Below are 27,023 nucleotides of genomic sequence, written 5' to 3' on the forward strand. Positions count from 1 at the left end.
GACGAAGACAAAAACATAAGAAAAGTAAGGACCTACAGATATTTTTGAAGTTAAAAATTACATAAAAATATTTTATCTATGAAGATGAAAAATGGCAACCAAAGTAACTGCTCCTGTTTTTACATTTATATACATTGTATATACTGTATGACAATGTATGAAGTATAAAGTGTTCCAAGAAACTATGTTCTAAACATAGATGATTTGGATTTCATACTTTACCCCAGAAATGTCATCAATCTTCTAATTATAAAATCTGGAAATGGATGGACAATATTAATAAATTTACCTACAGCATACCTTTGACTTCATGGAGTGAAGCATTATTATTACTATTGCTAGTGGATGTTCTGCCACTATCAAGGCTGGCTGGTCTTGAAGCTAAATGAAAAAATCAGGAGACAGTGTAATAAAACTTCTAGCTAATGACATTGAACTTTTACATTCTGATCACAGAATGCTTTGAGGAAGCAATCATGCATACTTTCACAGGCTGAGCATGCCCAGAATTGAATCTTACAGATTAGAGAGCAAAAGCATTTCCAGATAATTCAGTTAGACACTTTAGAATAAGAAACTTCTGAAACACTAGTTGAGATCCAAAGAAAAGAAAATAAAGTGCATATTTAGGTTTGGAAGTGATTTCTAGATGGATACCAGAACTGTTTTGGTTGAGTAGAATGACATGCCAAAAGAAGAAAAGTGCTAGTGATTAGGTCACTTACAACAGATCAAACATGGAACCTGCACACTGCAGAGATGCCACAAACAGGAGGAACATGAGCATCTGCACAGTTAATGTCCTGCATTCCTATCCATAACAAGGGAAACAACTTCACATTTAACAAAACCCTACCCTGTTTCTTAAAATCCTGCTTATAGATGAAATTCTCTCAATATGTTATCCATTTATATATTAATAATTTAGTTTGGCAAGATATGGTTTTGTAGATCTCTCCAGAAACTTAAAAATCTGAAATGCTCACCACTGCAGAACATGTGGTTTCTTAGAGTTCATCCGTTATCTAACTAAATACTTTTTAAACTAATGGTAAAATGTGTTTCTCATAACTTTAACCTTATACGAAAACAGCAACAAAATTACCTATAAGCATTGTGCAGGCATACTTTATGACCAACAGAGAGACTACTCAGATGAAGCAATAATCTTAAAAGGGGCTAAAAGGAATATTAGAAATATTAGAAATGGTAGAAGTAGCTATGAGATGCAGGTTAGAGAAAACATGCTTGCTGGCAATGCCACATTCGCCAAATCAGTGCCAGAGCCTCAGCATTCCCATTCTGTATGGAATATGTACTCTCTAAGTAAAGTTCATATCTTACCATGAACTCTTGATCCCGTACTAGAATCATCACTAATACCTTGTGGACTTATGTCTTCAAAGGATGTAGTATCTACATAAGATAGCAAAATGGATATAAAAATATTTTTAAACAAAAAAACCATTATAAAATTTCATTTATGCAGATATGGATATTCTCTTTCAATCACATGTAACACATCTTGATTTAACATATTTCACAGACTTAACCAGAAACTGGAACTAAGAATAAGAAACAGAATAGCTGTGATGAATGAAAGTTGACTCGCTTAACACCAGAAGCAGTGAAGCAATCTCCCCAAGGACCCTGCAAAGCAAAGCAAGAGCCAGGGTTGTTCTACGTGGTTTTGTTTGAAGTTGTAGTGTTTTTACTTTTTTTTTTTTAAGTTTCTATTATCACTTTTTCTCTTTCTTACTCTTTACTTGGCTTACTTTTCCTTTTCCTGTTAGTTAATTAGCTGTTTATTATGAAAGGCGTAGGAAAGATTTTAATTATTTGTATGATGTTTTAAATTTTTGAAATGATTTGAAAATTCTCTCAAATTGAATCCAGACTGGTTTGGTAAATTATTTCAGGTTGTTGCTGTCAAAAAAGTACACATGGAAAAGTCAAATTAAAATTCCTGTTGCCAACAGTTACACCACAGTGCAAAGAGCAGACGGCCTATACCTTTATTATTAACCAACTGCTTGGATCTGAAGCCTGCAGAAGAGTTGACAGTTGAAAAGTTGATGGCTGTAGTAGAGAAGGCCATAGCTCCCAATTCTTTTCTCCTTTTACCCGTTGAAATATCATCAGGAACCTCCAAATTCTCAGTACTACCTGTCCACTGTCCTCCTGCTAGGACCATGGACTGCACCAGGTCATTCATGGCTGGGATGCAAATGAAAGCAAATGAATCAGCATGGTTAATGTATCTGCTCTTATTTCTATCTTGTATTATAAATGATCTGGTTTTTGTCTATGGATTAATGCAAGTTGAACATCAAAGACTATAACCACAAGGTCATTTGAATTATGACATGCATTCAGCTGAATGAAATGAGTAGGCCAAAGGCTGATAAATTTCAGTAAATATTTTTATCCCACATCCACCCCCTTTAAAGATAGGAAAAGGAATTTTACTCTGTACAACTGCCATGCTTTTGCGCAGTGATGTGCAATATAATTAGAAGCCTTCATAATGGGATTTGGTGATGACAGAAATGGAATGAATAAAGGTAAGATGGAGAGCAGTTCTTATACAGCATCATTATTGAAAATGACAAAGAGTCCTTGGTCAGAGCAGGTTACTGAAGAATTCATTTTACGAATCAAGTAAGTATACCATTCAATAAAAACCTGAAAGAGATGATATCCAAAGTGACATTTAATTTGATTATGTAATTACCCATACCACTTAAAAAAAAGTATTAATATATAAAGAATGACAAACGTTTTCAAGGGTTATAGGCCATTTTATTTATTTATTTGTTTAATTTAGTTCATTAAGAAAATAAATTCCTAATGCTAAAGGTTTTGTTATATTTTAAGTAAATTTCTTTGGGGGAAAAAATCTCAATGGCATAGAAAAAAGTTTCTTTTTTCTGCCAACTTTTAGAAGGCACTGGAAATTTATATTACATGTATGACTAAACATATGTGCATGTATATGTATCAGTGACCATACATATAATGCGAATTCAGTGCCAGTTTTGAAAAAAAAAAATTTTTTCCAGCTCCTTGAATTAGAGGAAGACTGCACTTTGCAAAATAAGAAAATTGGCACAGTCCAGAGAAAGGTTAGTGAAAAATTAGTAATGGAAGCCAGTGTAGTCATTTGAAAGAAGCTGAACTGTCATAAAGTCTTACACATGGAACGACGGTAGCAGGCCTTCATTTTGTCTTTATCCTTCGGTCTGTTCCTCAAAAAGGGCAGTCTTTTCAGTGCAACCACTTTAATGTCAGAGCATGAGGAAAAACAGAAACAGAAAAATGAAAGAAAAAAGGGAGAAGAACAGATGGGAGTTAAATGTTGAAATTAAGGACAGAAATGAATGTCTGAGTTTCAGCTATGTATGCTATACTAAAGCTATTATTCTCATGCTGCTGAGTGATAATGAAATATGAAATATGTACTTTGACACTTTAAAATACTTGGAAAGCACTGAAGACAATGATGAGGAACATATACTTTGAAAGCTTGGATTGGCTGAAGTCCTACAAAACAGGAACTGATTAGAAGTACTTACTGAAGGAACAGTTTTCCTATTAACTAGTTGTTAATAATAAGTTAATAATAATAAGTTGTCAATAAATTGTAAAGGTATACCTTTAAAATTAGGGTTATTGGTGGGCCACAGTATACATGATGAAAATGTACAAGGCTTTCCAATTCTTTATTTTAACTTTTTAAATAAAAAGACTTCATCTTAGGGAAAAAAAAAACTTCTTAAGAAAATGTACATTTTGGGCATCTGGGTGGCTTAGTAGGTTAAGCCTCTGCCTTCGGCTCAGGTCAAGATCCTAGGGTCCTGGGATCAAGGCCTGCATCAGGCTCTCTGCTTAGCAGGGAGCCTGCTTCTCCCTCTCTCTCTGCCTGCCTCTCTGCCTACTTATGATCTCTCTCTGTTAAATAAATAAATAAAATCATTAAAAAAAAAAAGAAAATGCACATTTTACAAGAGTATTCTATTAATATATATCAACAAAAACGAGGGTGCCCAGGGAATGTTTAAAACAATCTAAAGAAATTAAAAACTTTCATTATTTTCTTAAACTTTAACAAAGGAAATAGGGAATTATTTTGGGGGGTTTATTGAATTCTGGTGCATTATTTAACAGCACCAAGAAAATATTTATTCTTCAGAGCAAATTCTTTGAAAAGATGACATGAGCAATTACATTCATTTCATTTTGCAAAAGGCTGACTACAGAAAAGAGAAAAGCTAGCACTAAGCTCTGTTAAGGCTAAAAGATAAGAGGCAACTAATGCAAGCAAAAATGACAGATAAGTATGTATTTATAACATTTTTAGGTATTTTGAAGGGCTTTTTGGATGAGTTTACTAAGAAAAACAAAGGTAGTACTGTGCAGAAAAATTCTATAAGTGAAAATTAGGATTATAACTACAGTAGGTATCATTGGCATAAAAATTAAAATGCTCACTAGAGTCACTAACATTCTTGAGTTATATTTAATCAAAGTTGTTCTCCATTAAATAGAATGCAATGGACATACAGCTTTTTAACTTACTTGACCACTATTAGGAACAGTCCTGATTTTGGCTTTTAATTTGACTTTTTTCTTTTCTAACTTGGTAAACATAACTGTTTTTAATGATTAAAAAGAAATGAACTGAAAGTAATGTAAACATGGACACTTAGCTAAAACAAAGCTGAATGGTTGCAGCATGCACATGTTGTCTTGTTTAGGTACTTCTGTTTCAACTGTTTTCCAAAGACTGCTTTACTGACAGACAGGATAAAAGGAATTTTAAATTTTCCAGTGGTGGAATGTGATCCTTATTATGTCAACTAGTTTGTAGGTATACAATGTTTTTTTTTAAACAACATACTCAAATTCAGAGAACATTAGCACTGCTGGGTTTTTGTTTATTTAAAAAATTCTAAAACTGAACTGCAGGAAGAATATTACTGCATTCGATTCTTATTCTGGATGCTTCAGCAGGGAGTATGAAAGAATGTCAGCTTTATATTAAAAACAGACAAGTTGACCTCAAAAAAGACTGCTGTGCCTTTCTTGTGTTACATTATCATATCTGAATTGAAATCTTTTTTTAGGGTGCCTGGCTGGCCAAGTCAGGAGAGAGCATACAACTCTTGATCTCAGGGTTGTGAGTTCAAGCCCCATGTTGGATGCAGAGCTCACTTGGGAAAAAAAAAAAAAAAAAGAAAGAAAGAAAAGAAAGAAAGAAATCAATGCCTTATGAAATATCTTCTTTTAATTGGAAAATAATTAAGTTGACCTATTACCATTTCTCATTTAATAAGATGTCAAATACTTTATATCTAAAATAACATAAATTGAATTATCTGACATCTTTTTAAGGTAAAACTGATGATTTCTCCACAAGAATACGCAAGAGATTTCATGTAGATTTGAATGATAAGACTTAGGTAGCAAAAGACCCAGGTAATGATAATCTTGTGTTGGGATACAGAATTTAAACATTTTCTTGAGATTAATACACACACACACACACACACACACACATACACACGATGTATGTATGCATGAATACTTATGGGTTCTAGTTTTTAGGATGTATAGCTGTATTCTGAAATATACCCTATAATGAATGCCTCATCTCCTATATCCTAAAATACTGTCTTTTCAGAGGTAATTCCCTTGAAGCCAAACACTATAGTTTTTTGAGAGATTTGAGAGTTGCCATAAGTAAAGTCTATCCCTGGGGGGAAGTAATAGCTATTTTGAACTCTTTACTTCAAAGGAATAGCAGTGAAATTATATAAATCTATTTCATATAGATATACCTATGCATACACACAGACAAATACCTATTTTTTTTAAATTTAGTGACTCTGGTGATAGTATGAGTGGATTCAAGTATCTTGTTTACATATTCTGTAAGAACATTGTTAGTAGTCAACTTCTTGGACATCTTCAAAGGGCCTGGCTTTGGATTCTTTTCTCTTTCTCTTAAAATATACTTCTTTAGACTTTTATTTTGCTCTTATTTAGTTAAGCACACCAGTAATAAAAATATTATGAATTGTATAGTTCATGTTAAGGTGTAATACTATCATATTTGTAATTAAAAAATTAAATCACAATTTTATATAAAAGCTTATATACATCCATTTTAATCGATCCTTTACCAAGCAATCCCTCAATAATTTTTATAACCTTCAGTTACTTCTAAATTACTGAGTATCATTCTCTTTGAATTCATAACTGTTTTTCTTTGCTTCTCACCAATGTAACTTTGCTCCAATTTGACACCCAAGTATATGAATAAAACCCCATTATAAAATGCCTTATTATTCTTAGTTACAAATAATTATCAAGATGAGCTCATAAATACTTCTCACTTACTCTTCATAATCACCCTATGAAGTATGACACAAAGGTGAATGGTGTACCCATATTACTACAACTAGCAAGTAACAGAGATATTCTGGCTCTTATCTCAATGTTCTTTGGACACTGTTTAATCTCCCTTACTAAATGATGGTATTTCTGTGTTTGGTATTTTTAGAAACACATAATACAGGAAATCATGCGATACTGCAGTACACATGAATTTTATAATCATATAAAATTAAAAAGAAATGCATTCATCAGACTATTACCCAGAGGACTGCTGAAGTTATAAGTTAAATAAATCTTTTGAAAGAATTCTAAATCAATACTAGAGATCACAAATGTTTAAAGAGTGTAAGCACTCACTGCTGCTTTTCTTGGTCCCCAAAGTTTGGCCATCTTCTAAAGAGTTTGAACCTACTGAAGAACTATCTTGACTATCTTGATGAGGGAGCTGAAGAAATCCTTCACTGGAGTCTGAGCGGGTAGGTGTTAATGTTAGAGATTTCTGACGTTCCCGATTAATATCTTTCTTAGACTTTATCAATTTTCTCATTTTTAGTGTAATCCAGTTGCCTCTCCTAATAGAATAATTTAAAAAACTCTTATCAGTCTTAAATCAACATACAAACCTTCACAAAATTAAAAGACTTAACTTACTCTTTTTTTCCAAAGTAAAAATGAATAAAATTTGGTTAACAGTACCTTCTAGGAGGTGATGGGTCATAAAATTTGTACTGATCCATTATCTTCTCTTCTAATTTCTCCTTTTGTCGTCTTAATTCATTTAACTTATCACTGTAAAAATTAAAATTGCATTTTAGGACATGTACCATATTTTGTATAGTTATGAATATTTTGTGACTACAATCTAACTGCTGTCCAGAACATAAACAAATACAGATATTAGAGCTGACAACAAAGTATTAGATATTAACAAGAGAATTTTTTCCAAGTTTCTCCTTTTCTTTTTATTTACAAACTTACTTAATGAAAGGATATAGAATTTAAAATTCAATTATTTAATACAATTTATTTGTTTGAAGAATATTTTCCATATTATATTCTCATCATGACAAAGGAATTCTCTCAACGTCTTTTAATAGCTGTTAAGCGACATTAACAGTGGCTGTTCTCCTATTTTTGGATCTTTTAGTATCTCACATTGTGTTTGGAATGAAAGGTAATTTAATATAATTTATGTAAGTAAAAAACTAAAATGTTCAATAGTCTGTTTACAATTGTAGATATAAGTAATCTTGCAACCACATCTTCATCAAACACAGACTTTTTTCCTTTATGGCAGAATTACTTAGGCTTAATTTACCTTTAGAGAACAATTTCCTGCCTTCAGCAATACATGAATATACTAGTATCACCATGTCTTCATCTCATTTATGTCCTTGATGGTATATATTACATAGGGAAACATCAAAGATCACAGACTAAAGTAAAATGATCTGAAAAACTGTAATGCCAAACTGCTATGTTGTTTAGTCAACAAATATTTAGTGATCATTTATAATGAGGAAGACACAAAGAGTATAAAAAGACAATAAGTAGCCCACTCTGCTTATAATACAATAGAAGAGAGAACAAATATACATGAGTATTACAATCCAAGGTAGTAAAGGTGCCAAAATAAAAGTACTGTGTTAAGTACAAAAGAAACTTATAAAAGGGAAAATATTTCTATCTTGAATGACCAAAGAAAGCCTAATGGAGAGAACGGCCATGTTAGATAGACTGAAAAGATAAGAATGCTAAATTAAGCAGTTTAGTTGAAGGGAAGCAGTGAGGGATTTTCAGGTTTAGATTTTGCTCAATAGGAAATTAGAAGCTTGTAGGTTTCATTAAAAAGTGAAATTATGAAATCTTTGCTGTAGGTACCTTAACTCCATGATGAAATAGTATCTATCAGAAAGGATGATAGTAAAGAAAGCATCCAGGAGGCTCATGAGGTAGTCTAGTTGAGTGGTTAGGATGAATTATGGAAGTGGGAACCAGAACAAATGGATTTGATTTTTTTGAAGAAGATGCTTTGTGAACAGAGACTGCCAAGAGGTATACACTACAGCACAATGGCAGATATACCTCCCAAATGTCTTCTCATTTTACCTGTTGAAATATCATCAGGAATCTCCAAATTCTCAGTACTACCTGTTCACTGTCACTCCTGCTAGGATCATGTGACAGAAGCATTCAACAAGAACTGTCTGACATATAAGATGGATATTTTGTATTTAAATTCAAAAAGTCAGAATAGATACTAATATTTCTAAGTCAACTATACAGATACAATTACTGAAACTTTGGAAATGGATTACTCCATTGGATTACTCCATTGGATTACCAAGGACCAGAATATTAAGATATTCTAAAGATATCCAAATATAAAGCTTTGCATAAAGCTTTTGCTTAAGGGACAGAAAACTTAAATGTTTTACATATACTTCCTGCTTCTTAAGCAGAAACACCTCTTAAGGCAGAGAATAAAGGAATACATAGCCCTGAAAGGACTGAAGGTGTAGTCGAAAGTGGCCGGCCACAAATGTGAAATTTCTTTGAAGTTTTACATTTATCTTAAAAGCTCATGCAAACACTTTTTGCTCCATAATATACCTGTCTGTTAATATAAAAATCATGTTCCCTGCCTCAAATTTTATAAGAAAACTGATGCTTCAAAAGATGTATGAAAAAAAAAAAAGATGTATGTATCCTGGTTTCATATGAGCCCTAGCTCACCACAATATATATCATGCCTAAAAGGGACAGATATGTTATTTCATTTATTTCTTAGGATCATCTTGGAAGTAGACGTTATATCTCTGTTTTAGAGAAAAAGAAACCAAAGTAACTCACCTATGGTCACATAGCTAGTGACTGGAAGAACTGGGACTTGGATTACGAGCTGCCAAGTTTCAACATCCGTGCTATTTCTATTATACTATTTTGTTTCTCATTTAGGGAATAGGGGAATTTAGAAAAGGTAAACCTTGGTGCAATACAAGGCCTATCCACTGAGTAGCTCAAGCCCAAATACCTGATTTTACCAGATTCCTCTACTACTAATGGAGAATGGAGATATAATTTACCAATATTAAGCCTTGTCAATTCTATCTCTTACATCTGGTATATGATCTCAACTACCACTGCTTGTGAATTATGATTCACTAGATTATTACAACAGTCTTCCTAAAACTTATTCCTTGTCTCTATTCTCAGGACTTCTAATCCATACTCTAAAATGCCACCAGTGCCTTTAAAAAAAAAACCACAAATCTGGTCATTTTACCCCTCTGCTAAAAGTTTTCAGCAACTCCTTTATATGCCATAAAAAAAAAACCTTTGTGAGGTTGTTCCTAAGCTTTCAGTCACTTCTCTATTGCTCCTTCTTCCTCAGTTTTGCTCCAGCAAGAACTATTAATTTTTAGGTCCTTTACCATACTGTAACACACCTTCATCACACCTTCACGCTATTCCATTTGTACCTCCTTGGCCTGGTATGTCTCCTCAGGCAAACTCCCATGGGTCTTTAAGTCTCAGCTTAAGCAAGCATCTTTTGGAAGTCCACCTTGCCCCTGCCAGACTAAGGTACTCCTTCCCCTGTATCTGCTGTATTTCTAAGGCCTCCTACACATACTTCCATTGTAGCGATTATTTGTATTTACTGCTTTATGTTACTAGTTTCTTATGAGCAGGACCTATGTGTTTTCATGTTAGTATTTCTGGTTACTAGCATAGTGCCCAGAACATAAGCATTCAAAAAAATGTATGGAGAAATAATAATAATGTTGAAAATTAAAAAGAAATTAGCAGTGAGTTTTTTTTGTCACCAGTTGGCAATGATAAAATCATGAGTATTACCTTCAACATTATTTGGTACCTACATGTACTGCCTTTGTTCAACATGAAAGAGATCCTTGCTTTCCATATTCTGCTCCAATAGTGTTCTGTTCTGGAGCATTAATGTCTGAATTTGATCTAGTAGATGTCGATTTTCTTCTTCTAAATTTCCTTTAAGTTGGCTTAGCAACTGTTTAAACACAAACATTTTTTTTAAAATCAACATTTACATTTAACATACATCACCCCAAACATCTGAAAAATATACAGTCTGGGGGCACCTGGGTAGCTCAGTCAGTTGAGTGTCTCAACTTGGTTTTGGCTCAAGTAATGATTTCAGGGTCAGGAGATTAAGCCTCTGTTGGGCTCCACACTTAGCAGGGAATCTGCCCGAGATTCTCTCTCTCCCTCTCCCTCTGTCCCTCCTCCAGCTCCCACACACTCTCTAAAATCAATCAATCAATCAATCAATCTTAAAAAAAAAAAAAAGACTTAGGTCTTCTGCTACTTAGACAATTAGGTGGTTGCACCTTGATGATGATGATGATGATTATTGTACCATGAATGATTATTTTAGTTATAATGAGAGCTAAAATACTAAGTTATGTGCTGTACACATTTTAAAAATTCTTACAAACACTGGGTTTAACATATAACAAATTATCTAGTCCCAAAAACAGTTGCTTTCTTCAAAACTATTTAACTTATAGTCTGAAAGCTACCTGGCCTTCCATTTAAGGAGCTATGAAATTGGACAAGTAAATTAATTCTCTGGACTTTAATGATCTCATCTATAAAATGAGAATAATTCACACCCCTGACTGTTGTAAGGATTAAATAATATATGTAAACTATCATGTGTCATGCCTTTAACACATAGTAGATACTTAATATACCTCATTCTTTCCTCCTCCACTGTTTTTTAGGAATCTTAGAAGTTTGTACATAGTTTTAATGGGTGGATCAAAGGGACTTAGGTAATCTTGTCAGTGGTTGGTATTACTAGCTGATACTACTGGTAGTTGGGTTGCCAACAGCATTGGGCGGCTTCTTTGTAGTTAGAAGAAACTGGAAATGTGCCTTAGTTAGGCCAGAGATTCTAGTAGAAGTCAGAAAGCCCAAAGTAGTGATTTTCAAAATTCAGCATCATTCATAGGAACTATTAAAAAATGTAGATTTCCAGGGGCACCCAGGTGACTCAGTTGGTTGAACTCCCGACTTGGTTAGCTCACATCATCATCTCAGGGCTGGAGATAAGCCCCCACCTGGGGCTCCATGCTCAGCTTGGAGTCTGCTTGAGATTCTTTCTTCCTTTCTCTCCCTCCCCTCAGCTCCTCCCCTCCTTGCACCTGTGTGAGCACACACACACTCTCTCTCTCAAACAAATAAATCTATATATCTATCTCTTTTAAAAATGTGGATTTCTGGGTCCTAGCATTCAAATTCAACCAGTCTGGGGATCTACACTTTAAAAAACAAAAAGGGAAAAAAATCCCAGACATTTTGTAAGCTCTTAAGATACAGAAAAGCAATAGTGTGAATACCCATAAATAGCCATTTAGAGCTAACCATTATCACTATTGTGTTATATTTATCTATATATTGTTAAATTGAAGCACAACATGTGGTAGATTCATTACAAAACTGAACACAGTTTTTCTCCTCCCTGTGTCTATACCCTCTTGTGCTGTGACTTCTTGCTCTTACCATCAAGAAGTGGAATTTATTTTCCCTCTTTCTGATTTTGGAATGCCCTTGGCCACAAGAAGAAAGTGGAAGTGATGGAAGTCCAAGTCTAGACTCAAAAAGCCTTATGTGTTGTAATCCTGCTGGAGGATGAGAGACCACATGGCACAGAGAAAAGTTATGCCATCTGGGGCCACCCTAGGCCAGCCAGCCCTCTGAGTCTGTGCCAGTTCACTGCAAATGTGACTAAGATCAAATGATCTTGGTCACATTGATATATGCCATCAGCACATTTGCTCAGGCAATCCATAGATTCATGAGCAAAAATAAATGTTTATGTCCATTACCAAAGGTTCTGTGTTGTTATATAGCATTAATTACTGTGTCAACAATTAATAAAACATATATAGAGAAAAGAGAACACAACTTTATGTAGCTCCAGCTCAGTGAATTAGCACAAAGTGAACATGTGTGAAACCAGTACCTGATCAAGAAATAGCTCATTAACTATATTACCAAGAAGATTAACTTCTACCCTGGCCTCTTATACTCTGGATTCATTTTTCCACTCCCTCTAAATCATGCTATTATATGTGTTAGTCCCTAGCCAAGAGTTAATATTTGACTTGAGCTGGGACTACTAGCCAGAGATAAGTAGGTAGCTAGGGCCCTTTCTGGTCTCTCTTGGATAGCTTTCCATGCTACCAATGTCAGGAAGGACTTTATCAAGACTCACTATAGCTGGATGTCTCATTCCCTGGATCTCCCATTTAAATTTTTGACTAATTTGCTGGTCTATTCCTTACCCCAACCAATATTCCAACCTCAGACCACCTGAGAATTGACCTGTGACAACTCTCCTGAGTATGGGACTTTTTTGTGCTCTACTCAAATCAAGTCAGCCTGCTCTGGTAGCAAAGTTGCTAATTTTCTCAGTATGCCCCTCATCTGAACTACTAGGTATTGGAATTGGGGAAGGTGGAGGGGAATGGGAGAAATCACAAGATAAAATGCCTCAGACAATCACAGCCCCTACACAAAGTCAAGCAGTTTTCTTTAATAAATGCTTCTCAAGGGGCGCCTGGGTGGCTCAGTGGGTTAAGCCGCTGCCTTCGGCTCAGGTCATGATCTCAGAGTCCTGGGATCGAGTCCCACATCGGGCTCTCTGCTCAGCAGGGAGCCTGCTTCCTCCTCTCTCTCTGCCTGCCTCTCTGCCTAACTTGTGATCTCTCTCTCTGTCAAATAAATAAATCTTAAAAATAAATAAATAAATAAATAAATAAATAAATGCTTCTCAATCCGTTGTACACCATTACTGCAGTTCCAGAGTACTACAATGGTTGTTTTTGACAATTTTGCCCAATTTTATTGTTTCTTGGGGAGTGGATTTGTCCTCCTCCTCCTTCTGTAAGTCCATCACTCCGGCTATATTTTATTTGCACTTTTATAAATCACAGGCATAATGAATGTTCTATACTTTCTGAGCCTTGTTGGGTAATTAAATATGCTTTTAAACTAGTACTTCTTTCTATTGGTTTATCATTTCAGACAAAACGCTTTTAAGTATTACTTTTCTACTCCTATTTCCCTTTAAAAGTTGGCTTAAGGGCCTTTTCTTAAAAGTGCCATGAAATTCAGGTGTTAAGCTATATTCAAACTTCAATGATTTGGGGGCCAAACAATAAAATTTAAGGATTTTTTAAAAAAGATTTATTTGTGAGAGAGAGAGAAGGAAAGTGAGAGAGAGCATGAGAGGGGAGAAGGTCAGAGGGAGAAGGACTCCCCAAGGAGCTGGGAGCCCAATGCTGAACTCGATCCTAGGACTCTGGGATCATGACCTGAGCCAAAGGCAGTCGCTTAACCAAGTGAGCCACCCAGGCGCCCAAATTTAAGGATTTTCTAAGGCTTTCAGTATCCCTTTAGACTTTAAAACTTGTTTTATCAAACCATCACAAAGAGCAGCATGGAATTATGTTAATAACACAACTGTATACATAAGGCCAATGTCTTTTCTGCTCAAAACACTCAAATGGCTCCCCTGTTTTACTCAGAATAAAATTATCTTTGTTGAAGGATGCCTATTAAAATTTCAATCTATATTCCTTTATCCACCCTGCAAGTCTTCCTTATCCCTCTTTGCCCTATTTCATTTTTACTTGCACATAACTTATCTACCTTGTAACATACCAGATGTTGCAGACCAATTTTCAAAATAGAGTAGTATTTCCAGTTCACATGCTCTTGTAAGAATCTTGCCATTCTCCACCAAAAGGCAGAATCTACTCTCTCTTTCTCTTGAGCCTGAATGTGACTTTGACTGCCTCAATGAAGAGAATACAGGGGAAATGATGCCGCATAACTTCTGAGGTTTGATCATTATGGTAGAGATGGCTTCTGTCTGGTTATCACCATGTTGTGAGAAAGCCAAATTGGCCCTTGGGGAGACATCATGTGGAGAGAAAACGGATGCCTCCAGCTGGTAGCCAGCACCAACCACCAAACATGCATTTAGCCTTTCAATCACAGTTGCAAGTGGAACAGAAACAAACTTGCTCCACTGTCCCTGTCATTCTGATCCACAGACCTGGGAGCCTAATAAATGCTTGTTTTACACCACCAAGTGTTGGAGTAAAGTGCAATATATGTTTTAAAACATTGAGATACTATATATTTCACCTGCTTATTGTCTATTTCTTTCCGCCAGAATCTATGCTCCACAAAGGGAAAGATTTTTATCTTTTTGGCTTCTAGTACATGCCAGGTGCTAAGTAAGCATTTTTTCATTAAACAAGGGCACAATTTCACATTTTCAAAGTATGTGGGCACACAAGTTTAAACTAATAGTAAACAATGTTGAAATCCATAATAAAAGAAGTTTTTATGAATTACTTGTGAATTTCAATTACCTGACCAATTCTTTTTTTTTTTTTTTTAAGATTTTATTTATTCAACACAGAGAGACACAATAAGAGAGGGAATGCAAGCAAGTGGAGTGGGAAAGGGAGAAGCAATCTTCCCACAGAGTGGAGATCCTGACGCGGGGCTCGATCCCAGGACCCTGGGCTTATGACCTGAGCCAAAGGCAAATGCTTAATGACTGAGCCACCCAGGTACCCCACCCCTGACCAATTCTTTTAGAAATACCCAAGCAAATATATACTGTTATTATCATTTTAATATGATTATTTTTCAGGCATGTGTTGATTCGTAAAAAAGAAACTTGTCAAAGCTCACCTCACACTGGTTATTTAGCTTGGTGGATGTGATGTCCAATTGTTGGTATTGTTCCTTTAGCTTTGAAAATTCAGCTTCTAATCTTGTTTGTTCCAGTTTGGAATTATTTAGAAGACTTTTCAAGTTTTTATGGTCAGTTTGTAAAACTTCAGTTTCTTTTACAAGCTGATTATATGTATGATTCAACCTATAATTAGAAATCATGATAGAAAGAGAATTAGATTCCCTTAATAGCTTTCATTGTAATTACATAATGTGAAAATGCTGTGGATCACATTCAGACATACTTAGAGAATATATCAGACTCTTTACCCAGTGATTAAATTCATCAAAAATCTGTTTCTATTCTGTAAAACTAGAATAGAAAATTCAGACTACTCTTCCCTTGAAATCTTCTAGCATGTTGTCTACTGCATGTGGCTCATAAAGGTATTTTTCCCTCTCTGCACCCCCAAACTTTTACAATGCAAAAATTATTTTTAGTTTGGGAGATGAACCGAAACAGGATGGAATTGTTAATTTACTATATTGTACTACTGAAACTAATACTATATGTTAACTAACTGGAATTAAAATAAAAACTTAAAAAAGTAAAAATAAAAAATAGAAGAAGTATATAATAAAATCTGTTTTTTTTTTAATTTTATTTATTTATTTGACAGAGAAAGAGAGAGAGAGAAAGAGAAGAGAGATCACAAGTAGGCAGAGAGGCAGGCAGAGAAAGAAGAGAAAGCAGGCTCCCTGCTGAGCAGAGAGCTAGATGCGGGGCTTGATCCCAGGACCCTGAGACCATGACCTGAGCTGAAGGCAGAGGCTTAACCCACTGAGCCACCTGGGCATCCCTAAAATCTGTTTTTAAATCTGAAAAACAAGAATAAAAACAAAAACAAACAATAAGAACAGGACACAGCCTGGATCTGGCCGGCTGAGTTGGCTTTAGTTTAACGACCTTTATCTTGTGGCATTAAGAAAAAGAATGGTACTTGCTCAGAACATCTAATCATTTACTTCAACTCAATACGCAAAGAATTGAGTCAGTTTACAAAAATCATAAAATAAGTAACAAAAATAATATATTTTAAAAATCAAGGATTGGTAAAAAAAAAAATTAAATGGCAAGACCAGAAACATACAGAAAATGTTCCATAAATGGGTCGAATCCATGAATGAATGTATGCCATGAGTATTAACAGCTGGGTAGACCTCACTGAGATACAGATAGCTACACAATACATCAATACCTATGGAGATCAAAGATTTACCTACTGATGCTTTATGAGGGCAAGATATGAAGAGATACCATATACAATGTCCTCACCATCATCTCTAAGGCAAATGCTAAAATGAGATCTTTAAGAGAGTTTTTTTTACACTGTCCTTTAAAGCTGAGAACATTAACATCAAAATGTAATTCCGTGAACACAATTCTAAAGAGGCTGAGACAAACTAGAGTCAAGTAAGAAACTTTGTTGGTTTGGCATTATCAAAGATTAAAACTTAGGTTACTTAGAGAAATGGGTAAACAAACTATTCTTCTTGAGACAAGTCTTCATAAATATCTTTTTTGGTGTAAGAGCTCTTTCAGGTTTTACTTAAAGCCTTCTCTTGCCTTGCAACATAGACGTGAATACATAAAAGTTGGGATAGAACAGGTTTTATGTATTTGAGAGATAGAAAATACTCAAACCACCTTTCCCTTCCAAGCCTGCAGAATCTCCCGTTTTAAAATCATCATGCTCAATTTTTTTCTCATCATGGAGGCTGAGTTCTTTCTCAGAAGGCTCCTCAGTAATGAATAAATTCATTTATTCATTGACATGAAATGAAATTGATTGAAATTTAAAAAGGCCTCTAATTGGATTCCTAGAAGGTCTACCCAAGCTCACAAACTGTCCCAGTTCATTGTGAATCCCAACAATGGAAAAAGGTTAGGTTCAAGATGGAACTTTGATAGTAACTGCCTTCTCCAATGTTATGTGTATAATGAAAATGACCCTGTCCTTGTATTCTGTAACTTGTCACAACTTGGTCTTCTACTGCACATACTGTAAAGATACATCCTTCTTGATTCTAGCTTGGTGTAGAGCTAATTGAAAGTTCAAATCCCCCAATACACTATTTCTAGTTATAACAATTACTAAATTAAAAACTACTGAGCATAGAAATAAAAATAGTTCTAGAAGCTTAGGGATTTTTTTTTGTAAAGGAAAAGAAATACGGTTCTAAAAATGGATTATATTAAATTCATAACAGGACAAATAGTCAATGAATGACCTCCATTTGAACTGTGTGCTGCTTTTTAGCACTTCAGCGATGATTAAGTGTAAGTGCAATGCAAATGTGCAGACTGCTTAACTTTCGAAAGGTTTCTAAAAACCTTTTGATATATACCCTTATGAAGCAGATTGATTAGGGGTTGGCAAGTTTTGATGTTCCCAGGGTTACAAACTAAAAAATAACTGCCTCACGGCAGTATGAGACCATTAATAACTAAGACAGTTAAAAATAAGAGTACAAATCTAGGAAATTAGAAGCTGTTCACTTATAAAAACTTTGAAAGACAAGAACTGAGATATCACACTAGCAAAGACAGAAATAAAGAATCCTACTTCATTACATTCTGTTACAATAACGCATATAAATGCTATCAAGGTACAAAAATTTCATTATCAAATGTGGCTTAAAAACTTAATTAGTTGAATAAATCAAGAGAGAAACAATAGGTGAAAACAGGGATCTAGGTTTTCAAGCCATTTTATAAATAGTTGCTTGATTTTGTTGGGTAATTTACTTACTGCTCTGGAGTCCTTTTAAAAAATTCTAAGTTACAGATGGTACTGCAAAGGGGCAGTGTACACTTCAGATATAATGAATAATACAAAACTAAAATACATAAATATTTATTACCTATCATTTTCACCACAAAGTTTCTTGTATTCTGCAGCTATAGTCTCATGGTTTTTGTTTTCAAGCACCATTTTTTCCTGTTCTACTTTCAGTGTTTTTTCCAAATCTTCCAATTGTCCTTTCCGTTTTAGTAACTGATTGTAACTGGAAAAAATATTAGGTATTTGTTTTATAATATTTCCTTATAAAAAAGAAAATACTTTAGCAATGAAGAAAGCAATAGTAATTTATTATTAAGTACCACTATAAACATGATACATAAATTTCCTATGTAAATTATTTTAGATTATTTTAACATAGCATTTATTATATTATCTAAAGAAAACTGATTTTAAATTAACAATACAAGAGAAGACAGTAAATTACCGATCTTCAAGGTCTTTATGTTCCACCTCGAGATTTTTGTGGGCAGACTTTAGAGTTCCATGCTTAGCGATGAGAGACTCATACTCTGAAGCCTGACGTTCATGAAGAAGTTCCAGCTTTTCATGATCTTTGATCAGACAATCATAGAGAGATTTCAGGTCTTCTCGCTCTTTGATTACAGCTTCATTTTCATTTTCTAAGGAAGACTGCTGGATTAGGAGTTGTGCATTCTGATTCATAAGTGAAGTACTTTGGGAATTAAGGGTAGAATTTTCAACCTGTAAGAAAGTATACTGTTTATCAGACCTAAGAAAAATAGTTATCTTGTTCTTCTAGAAGATGCAAATATGTGGTATGTGTTACAGATAAAATAATTCTCTCATATTAAAAATTATTTCAAAATAAAATTCTAGGTCTGCCTGGGTGGCTCAGTCAATTAAGTGGCTACCTTTGGCTCAGGTCATGATCCCAGGGTCCTGGGATCGAGGACCGCATCAAGCTCCCTGCTCAGTGGAAAGCCTGTTCTCCCTCTGTCCGCCCCTCTACCTACTTGTGCTCTATCTCTCTGTCAAGTAAATAAATAAAATCTTAAAAAAAAAATTCTAATGGCAACATAAAAAATGTAAAATATAACAATAACTTAAGGAAGCACTACATAAATCATGGCAGATATAGTCATATTACACTGAGAAAATTTGGTTTTTAGTATTTTAAAGAACAAAATATAATTTAATATTATTCATTTATATTATTTAATTTAATATCAATATAAATTTTATATGATTTAATATTATTTATATTATTTAATTTAATATTCTTTTGAGATACATATCATATGTACATTCTGGGTTGAATTATTTTAAATGAAGGTGATTAGAAACAGTCTGTATTCCACTCATAAAAAAGTACAGAATTTAAAATGCTACTTTATCACTTTCTAAAACTTAAGAGGCAACAAAACTGAAAAATTACTTGTGAAAATTCAACTGGGAATTTTCTTTTCTTTTTTTTTTTTTTAAAAGATTTTATTTATTTATTTGACACAGAGAGATCACAAGTAGGCAGAGAGGCAGGCAGGCAGAGAGAGAGAGAGAGAGGAGGAAGCAGGCTCACTGCCGAGCAGAGAGCCCGATGCGGGACTCGATCCCAGGACCCTGAGATCATGACCTGAGCCGAAGGCAGCGGCTTAACCAACTGAGCCACCCAGGCACCCTCAACTGGGAATTTTCTTAGGCATCTACATTATATTATTATATGTTTTACCATTTGGAAAAGAGTTACAGAAAGAACTTTCTGTAACTTTTTTCCATTCAGAGATGGAATTTTTTTCTTTGGCTCTTTAAGACATTTCAAAGAGTTGTATTTTTCTCAACCTGATCATTCTGTGTGAAAAGACACTATAGCATTAAGTGCAAGATGGATCCTCTGAACTAAGGAAAAGTCTGAAGACAAAACTTTCATATTGTGTTGTTTCATAAGAACCAATAGGAAAGCTATAAAAATGAAATAAACAATGGTATTTGCAATCATACTCCACAGCAAGGGTTCCTACTTGAGCAATTACAATCAACTTTTGTGAAACAGGTGAAAAGGCCATAAAGTAAATTTAAGTGAAATAAAGATAAAATTATATTTTAAATAAATAAGTATTTCACTTTGTTTATTTATTCTTTTCTTATGCCAGGCCTTCCTGGCTAGGGCTGCTGCTGCTCCCCTGGCTCCTTATGTAGGTGTCAGGGGCTCCACTGTAGTCCTGGGTGTGCCCATAAATATTTTAAATAAAAATTTTTAAATATATTTTTTATATATGTTAAATAAAGATAAAGTTAGCTTTATTGTATTTATATGCATTGAGTGAATTTATTAGTTAATATTTAGAGGCTCTGTTATTTTAAAAAATGTTGATCTCTGGGGGCGCCTGGGTGGCTCAGTGGGTTAAGCCGCTGCCTTCGACTCAGGTCATGATCTCAGGGTCCTGGGATCGAGTCCCACATAGGGCTCTCTGCTCAGCAGGGTGCCTGCTTCCTCCTCTCTCTCTGCCTGCCTCTCTGCCTACTTGTGATCTCTCTCTGTCAAATAAATAAATAAAATCTTTAAAAAAAAAAATGTTGATCTCTGGAAGCCTGTATAACATTAAGTCAATATATTTTAATTTATCTTCCATTAAATCCACTCACTAAGAAACAATGTTACCATGTCTAGTTATCCTTTTTTAAGAGCATAATTCAAAAATTTGGTTGCATATCCCCAAATATTACATTACAACCTGAAGCTTTGCATTCTGGGTTTGAAGAGTAGTATTCTGCTCCTGTAAGGACACCGTCTGCCTCTGAAGTGCAAGAATCTGAGCCTGCAAATTATTGTTCTGTGTCTCCAGTTGCTTCAGTTGAGTTTTCAATGCTTGCTTCTCTGCTTGCAGGGTAGCATTCTTAATAAAGAAAACACACATATTTTTAAAAGTAACAAACATATTTGCTTAACAGATATTAGAATTTTGTAACAACTATTACCATTAAAATCCAAAACAAAATCCCAACAATCTTGGAAGACTTAAACAGTTCCCCTCTATCCCAAATTGTAAAGAGAGAGTTCATCAAAGAGAAAGAAAGCACTAATACCAAAACCTTACTATTGTGTCATTATACTGTCTGCTTTATAATGTCCAAAAAATAAAACATTTCATTCTTCATATATTAACACAAGAAACTGGAATGGGTTTATTAGTTATATGGTTTTCATGCTGCTCAAAAGTATGTGGGACTGTGTCTAGCTAATGAAGTGCACATTTTCTAACTGCCCAAAGGCAAAAACACATACACAGGTGAGTGCTGGTCTCAGGGGTAGCAGCAAAACTAATTATTTTAATAAATACAAATTTGGAAGAGAAGCAGGAACAATTTTAACCATGTGTTTAAAACATTTAGTTCAAAATTGACCTAACAGATGTTACATATTTTCTTTAGAGATTTTTTTTCCCCATTGTATAGAACACTTATTAAGACTCTATTTTATCTATAGGACTTCTGGAGCAAATCCAAACAAAACATACAATTTTCAATTGTCCTAGTACATTTTACCACATTTAAATTTTATACTTAAACAGTGAATTACTATGCAAATCAAAGATCATTATTAATTTAATTTGACAGATATTAAAATGTTTGTCATGGATATTATATTTTTAGGTTTACTTCTAAATAACATTTCATAAAAAATCAGCATAAAAATGTATAAACAAAGAACCTCTGGAAAACTGAAATAAAACATTACATCCAAAAAGGCCAGAATTTGTTGCATATAATTGCAATATGCATAAAAAGTTACAACTGAATCACAACATATCACTTTTATCATATCTACAGAGGGGACAAAGAAATCATTCATTTTATAGGCTTTCAAAGTTACATATACTACATGTCACTGTATAAAAGGCAAGTAATGATTTAACCCATACATTTTATCACAAAATCAAAGGTGAGGAAGCACAATGATTTACTTCTCTTGTGTTCATTTATTTGAATAAAAACGGTGAAAAAATTTATACTGGAAAAATAATACTGAATGCTGATATATTTATATACCATCTTGATACACCAAAAAGTGAACCATTTTTCACTTACATACATTAGGTGCTACTATAGTTCAGCTCTTAAGAACCCAAAAAGTACAAAGCTCTAATGACAAGTCTGGGTATCCTTACAGTCACAAGAAAAGTTCTATAGTCTATAAAGAATAAGAGATAGAGTAGAAAGAAAATCTCAGAGCAGGAAAAGATTTATAATGGAAAAGTTAGGAGGTCAGTAAATATACTGACAAATGCACCCAAATTATTGGTGTAATAAAAGGTTAGCCATCTTATAAAACATTTTCTAAAATAAAATGGCTAAAAAATGACAACCAAGTAACTTTTTCCAATAGAAATTTATGAAGTCAGTCAATGGGAAAAGAGATTTACCTTACAGCCCTTTTACATACCAGCAAAATTTTCTGAAATACAATTATTAACCGAAGTGATGGAGGTTTGTATCTATGTGCATATATATATACACATACATATATATATGTAAACCACTGAATATTTAAAATAGGTATTCATATACGGCTGATAAACAGAAAGATATAAAATAGCTCACTAATAATTTAAAACATGAAAATTAAAATACTTTCTTACTGTTTAACAAAAATTAAAATACTTTCTTACTGTTTAACAAAAATTAAAAGTCCAGAAACATCAAATGTTTATCTAAAAAAACAGGTAATCTATTAGTGGAATTGAAAACTGATGTGATCTTCAAAGGCTAACATGATGACACCAGTTAAAATTACACAGATATACATATACATATATGCATACACACACCCCCTCTGGCCTATAAATTCTGCCATCAGGAATTTACTACCCCCCATGAACATATTATACATGGATTTTCATTGCAGCAAAATCTGAAAATACATTTATTTAAATAAATTATGGTAATATCCACACTATGGAATAGTAAACAAAATGATATGATCTATAACTGCCTAAAATAAATCCCTAAGATAACATAATTGAAACATGCAAGTAAAAATACTGTATAGCATGAATCCACAGATGTAAATTTGTAAAAGAATATACTTCTAGACATACAAATGGCTAATAGACACATTAAAAAATGCTCAACATCACTCATCATCAGGGAAATGCAAATCAAAATTACAATGAGATACTACCTCACACCTGTCAGAATAGCGAAAATTAATAACACAGGAAACAGCAGATGATAACAAGGATATGTAGAAAGAAGAGCCCTCTAATACAGTTGTGAGAATGAAAACTGGTACAGCCAAACAGTATAGAGATACAGGAAAACAGTATAGAGGTCCCTCAAAAAGTTAAAGATAGGGCACCTGGGTGGCTCAGTCACTGAGCCTTCAGTTCAGGTCATGACCCCAGGGTCTTGGGATCAAGTCCTGCATCAGGCTTTCTGCCCGATCAAAGGAAAGCCTGCTTCTCCCTCTCCTACTCCCCCTGCTTGTGTTCCCTTTCTCACTGTCTCTCTCTGTCAAATAAATAAATAAAATCTTAAAAAAAAAAAAGTTAAAGACAAACTACCCTATAATCCAGCAATTGCATTACTAGGTATTTACCCAAAGGGTACAGAAACACTGATTCAAAGGGATACGTGCACCCTGATGTTTATAACACTATTATCCACAATAGCCAAATTATGGAAAGAGCCCAAATGGCCATCAAATGATGAATAAGAAAGTTGTGCTATGTATGTATACAATAGAAAATTTTTCAGCTGAAAAAAGAACGAAATCTTTCCATTTGCGACGACATGCATGGAGCAAGACAGTATTATGCTAAGCAAAATAAGTCAGTCAGAGAAAGACAAATACCATATGATTTTACTCATATGAGGAACTTAAGAAACATTAACAGATGAACACAGGGGGTTTAAAAAAAAAAAAAAAAAAGAGGCAAACCAGAAAGCAGACTGTTAACTATAGAGAACAAACTGAGGGTTACTGGAGGAAAGGTAGATGGAGGAGGGATGATATGTCTGATGGGCATTAAGGAGGGCACTTATGAATCACTAAATCCTACACCTGAAACTAATATTATGCTACATGTTAACTAACTAAAATTTGAATCTTGGAAGAAAAAAAAGAAATATACTACTTTTTTTTTTTTTTTTAAATAACTAGGCTCTAAGCCCAGCATAGAGCCTAATATGGGAGTCTGAACTCACAACCCTAAGATCAAGACCTGAGCTGAGATCAAGAGTTGAACATTTAACCAACTGAGCCACCCAGGTGTCCCAAAAGAAATATACAGATAAGTCACAAACATTCTTCTGGGAAGACTGTTTACAGTGATTACTTCTGGATGAGGAAGTAGGAATCAACATCATAGGAGATTAATTTTGGCATTATAGCTTAAAGTTTTCAATTCATGTTATATTAAAACATAACAACAACAACCGCAACTATTTTACCTGTTAGTATATAAATTTTCTTAAATTAACTCATCTTTAAAGGATGAATGATGAATTAGCTTGATTACCTTTTTTTGACAAATATTTCTCTTATTCAGCCAATATTTACTGTGTCAGCTATCTACCAGGCTTAATTCTACATACTGATGGCACAGTGGTTTAAAAAAAAAAAATAAAGAAAGAAAAGATAAGCCCCTGCTGTCAAGAAGCTTTTTTCCAGTGGACAACCAACAAATAAAAAAGCAATATAATTTCACTAGTTAGAAGTGTTATGAAAAAGAAACTTATGGCATGATAGTGAATTGTTTAGGTTGAAAACAGCTACTTTACTGGGGAAAGGGGTCAGGAAAGATCTTTTGCAGGAGATATGTGATATGAAGCTTGAATGCCAGTCATGTGTTCCAAGTAGAGGATCCAAACATAAATCTCTGGAAATATGAACAAATAGAAAAGGCTAATATGACTTCAGTTGTTTTACTTACATACTAGGCACTGTTTTGTGTTTTCTAGGTATTGACAGATAGTAATAATATCTCAAGATTAATAAATAGAAGGGGTGAAGAGTCGTGTGGTCTAAGACCAATAATAGAAGCAGGACAAAGTCAGGAATGATCTTGAAGGACACTGAAAAATTTGAATTTTATTCTAATTGGAAGGGGAAACCACTGAATATCTTAAGGAAAAAAGTGACATGACCAAGATTATGTTTTAAAAAATAAATCTGGCTACTATAATAAAAATGGGTTAGATTGGGCCAGGAGTAGAAGGGGGGAAGCCAGCCAATCAGAGGCTATTCTAATAATCCAGATGAGAGATAATGGTACCTTAGACTAGAATGGTAGGAGCAACGATGGGCTTGGATTACATTTTCACAACAGAGTTGACAAAGTTAGCTGATGGACATATACGAAGGTGATGGAGAAAAGTAAGTTAAATTATTAGTTCTTTACTCTTTTACTATGAATCAGTCAAGAAAGTATAAACTAGATTAGATAAACTTCCTAAGTTATATGCATAATGATACTTCTTTTTTTTTAATTTTTTATTTTTTATAAACATATATTTTTATCCCCAGGGGTACAGGTCTGTGAATCACCAGGCTTACACACTTCACAGCACTCACCAAAGCACATACCCTCCCCAATGTCCATAATCCCACCCCCTTCTCCCAAACCCCCTCCCCCCAGCAACCCTCAATTTGTTTTGTGAGATTAAGAGTCACTTATGGTTTGTCTCCCTCCCAATCCCATATTGTTTCATTTATTCTTCTCCTACCCACTTAAGCCCCCATGTTGCATCACCACTTCCTCATATCAGGGAGATCATATGACAGTTGTCTTTCTCTGCTTGACTTATTTCGCTAAGCATGATACGCTCTAGTTCCATCCATGTTGTTGCAAATGGCAAGATTTCATTTCTTTTCATGGCTGCATAGTATTCCATTGTGTATATATACCACCTCTTCTTGATCCATTCATCTGTTGACGGACATCTAGGTTCTTTCCATAGTTTGGCTATTGTGGACATTGCTGCTATAAACATTCGGGTGCACGTGCCCCTTTGGATCACTACATTTGTATCTTTAGGGTAAATACCCAGTAGTGCAATTGCTGGGTCATAGGGCAGTTCTATTTTCAACATTTTGAGGAACCGCCATGCTGTTTTCCAGAGTGGCTGCACCAGCTTGCATTCCCACCAACAGTGGAGGAGGGTTCCCCTTTCTCCGCATCCTCGCCAGCATCTGTCATTTCCTGACTTGTTGATTTTAGCCATTCTGACTGGTGTGAGGTGATATCTCATTGTGGTTTTGATTTGTATTTCCCTGATGCCGAGTGATATGGAGCACTTTTTCATGTGTCTGTTGGCCATCTGGATGTCTTCTTTGCAGAAATGTCTGTTCATGTCCTCTGCCCATTTCTTGATTGGATTATTTGTTCTTTGGGTGTTGAGTTTGCTAAGTTCTTTATAGATTTTGGACACTAGTCCTTTATCTGATATGTCATTTGCAAATATCTTCTCCCATTCTGTCAGTTGTCTTTTGATTTTGTTAACTGTTTCCTTTGCTGTGCAAAAGCTTTTGATCTTGATGAAATCCCAATAGTTCATTTTTGCCCTTGCTTCCCTTGCCTTTGGCGTTGTTCCTAGGAAGATGTTGCTGCGGCTGAGGTCGAAGAGGTTGCTGCCTGTGTTCTCCTCAAGGATTTTGATGGATTCCTTTCGCACCTTGAGGTCCTTCATCCATTTTGAGTCTATTTTTGTGTGTGGTGTAAGGAAATGGTCCAATTTCATTTTTCTGCATGTGGCTGTCCAATTTTCCCAGCACCATTTATTGAAGAGGCTGTCTTTTTTCCATTGGACATTCTTTCCTGCTTTGTCGAAAATTAGTTGACCATAGAGTTGAGGGTCTATTTCTGGGCTCTCTATTCTGTTCCATTGATCTATGTGTCTGTTTTTGTGCCAGTACCATGCTGTCTTGATGATGACAACAAAATACTAGCCAATAGGACTCAACAGTACATTAAAAAGATTATTCACCACGACCAAGTGGGATTTATTCCAGGGCTGCAAGGTTGGTTCAACATCCGCAAATCAGTCAATGTGATACAACAC

The 27,023-nt window shown here is 34.6% G+C and overlaps 1 protein-coding gene across 8 annotated transcripts in view; it reads right to left on the reverse strand.

Annotated features, from left to right (window-relative positions):
• Positions 1 to 27,023, reverse strand: part of CCDC88A (coiled-coil domain containing 88A) — a 134,001-nt gene that overhangs the window by 10,231 nt on the left and 96,747 nt on the right. For 3 of the 8 annotated variants that reach the window (XM_045077853.1, XM_045077850.1, XM_045077849.1), the window contains exons 19-29: positions 20,696 to 20,857; positions 18,430 to 18,707; positions 18,064 to 18,207; positions 15,157 to 15,343; positions 10,281 to 10,426; positions 7,096 to 7,188; positions 6,757 to 6,971; positions 3,196 to 3,279; positions 2,014 to 2,217; positions 1,345 to 1,416; positions 301 to 381 (exon numbers count right to left, since the gene is read on the reverse strand). In XM_045077853.1, coding sequence (XP_044933788.1) covers positions 301 to 381; positions 1,345 to 1,416; positions 2,014 to 2,217; positions 3,196 to 3,279; positions 6,757 to 6,971; positions 7,096 to 7,188; positions 10,281 to 10,426; positions 15,157 to 15,343; positions 18,064 to 18,207; positions 18,430 to 18,707; positions 20,696 to 20,857 — 1,666 coding nt within the window. The other 5 variants (XM_045077854.1, XM_045077851.1, XM_045077856.1 and 2 more) reach the window with 3 other exon arrangements.

The sequence above is a fragment of the Mustela putorius genome, unplaced genomic scaffold, assembly GCF_011764305.1.
Source record: "Mustela putorius furo isolate JIRA1106 unplaced genomic scaffold, ASM1176430v1.1 tig00000224_pilon_pilon_pilon, whole genome shotgun sequence".
Lineage (NCBI taxonomy): Eukaryota > Metazoa > Chordata > Mammalia > Carnivora > Mustelidae > Mustela > Mustela putorius.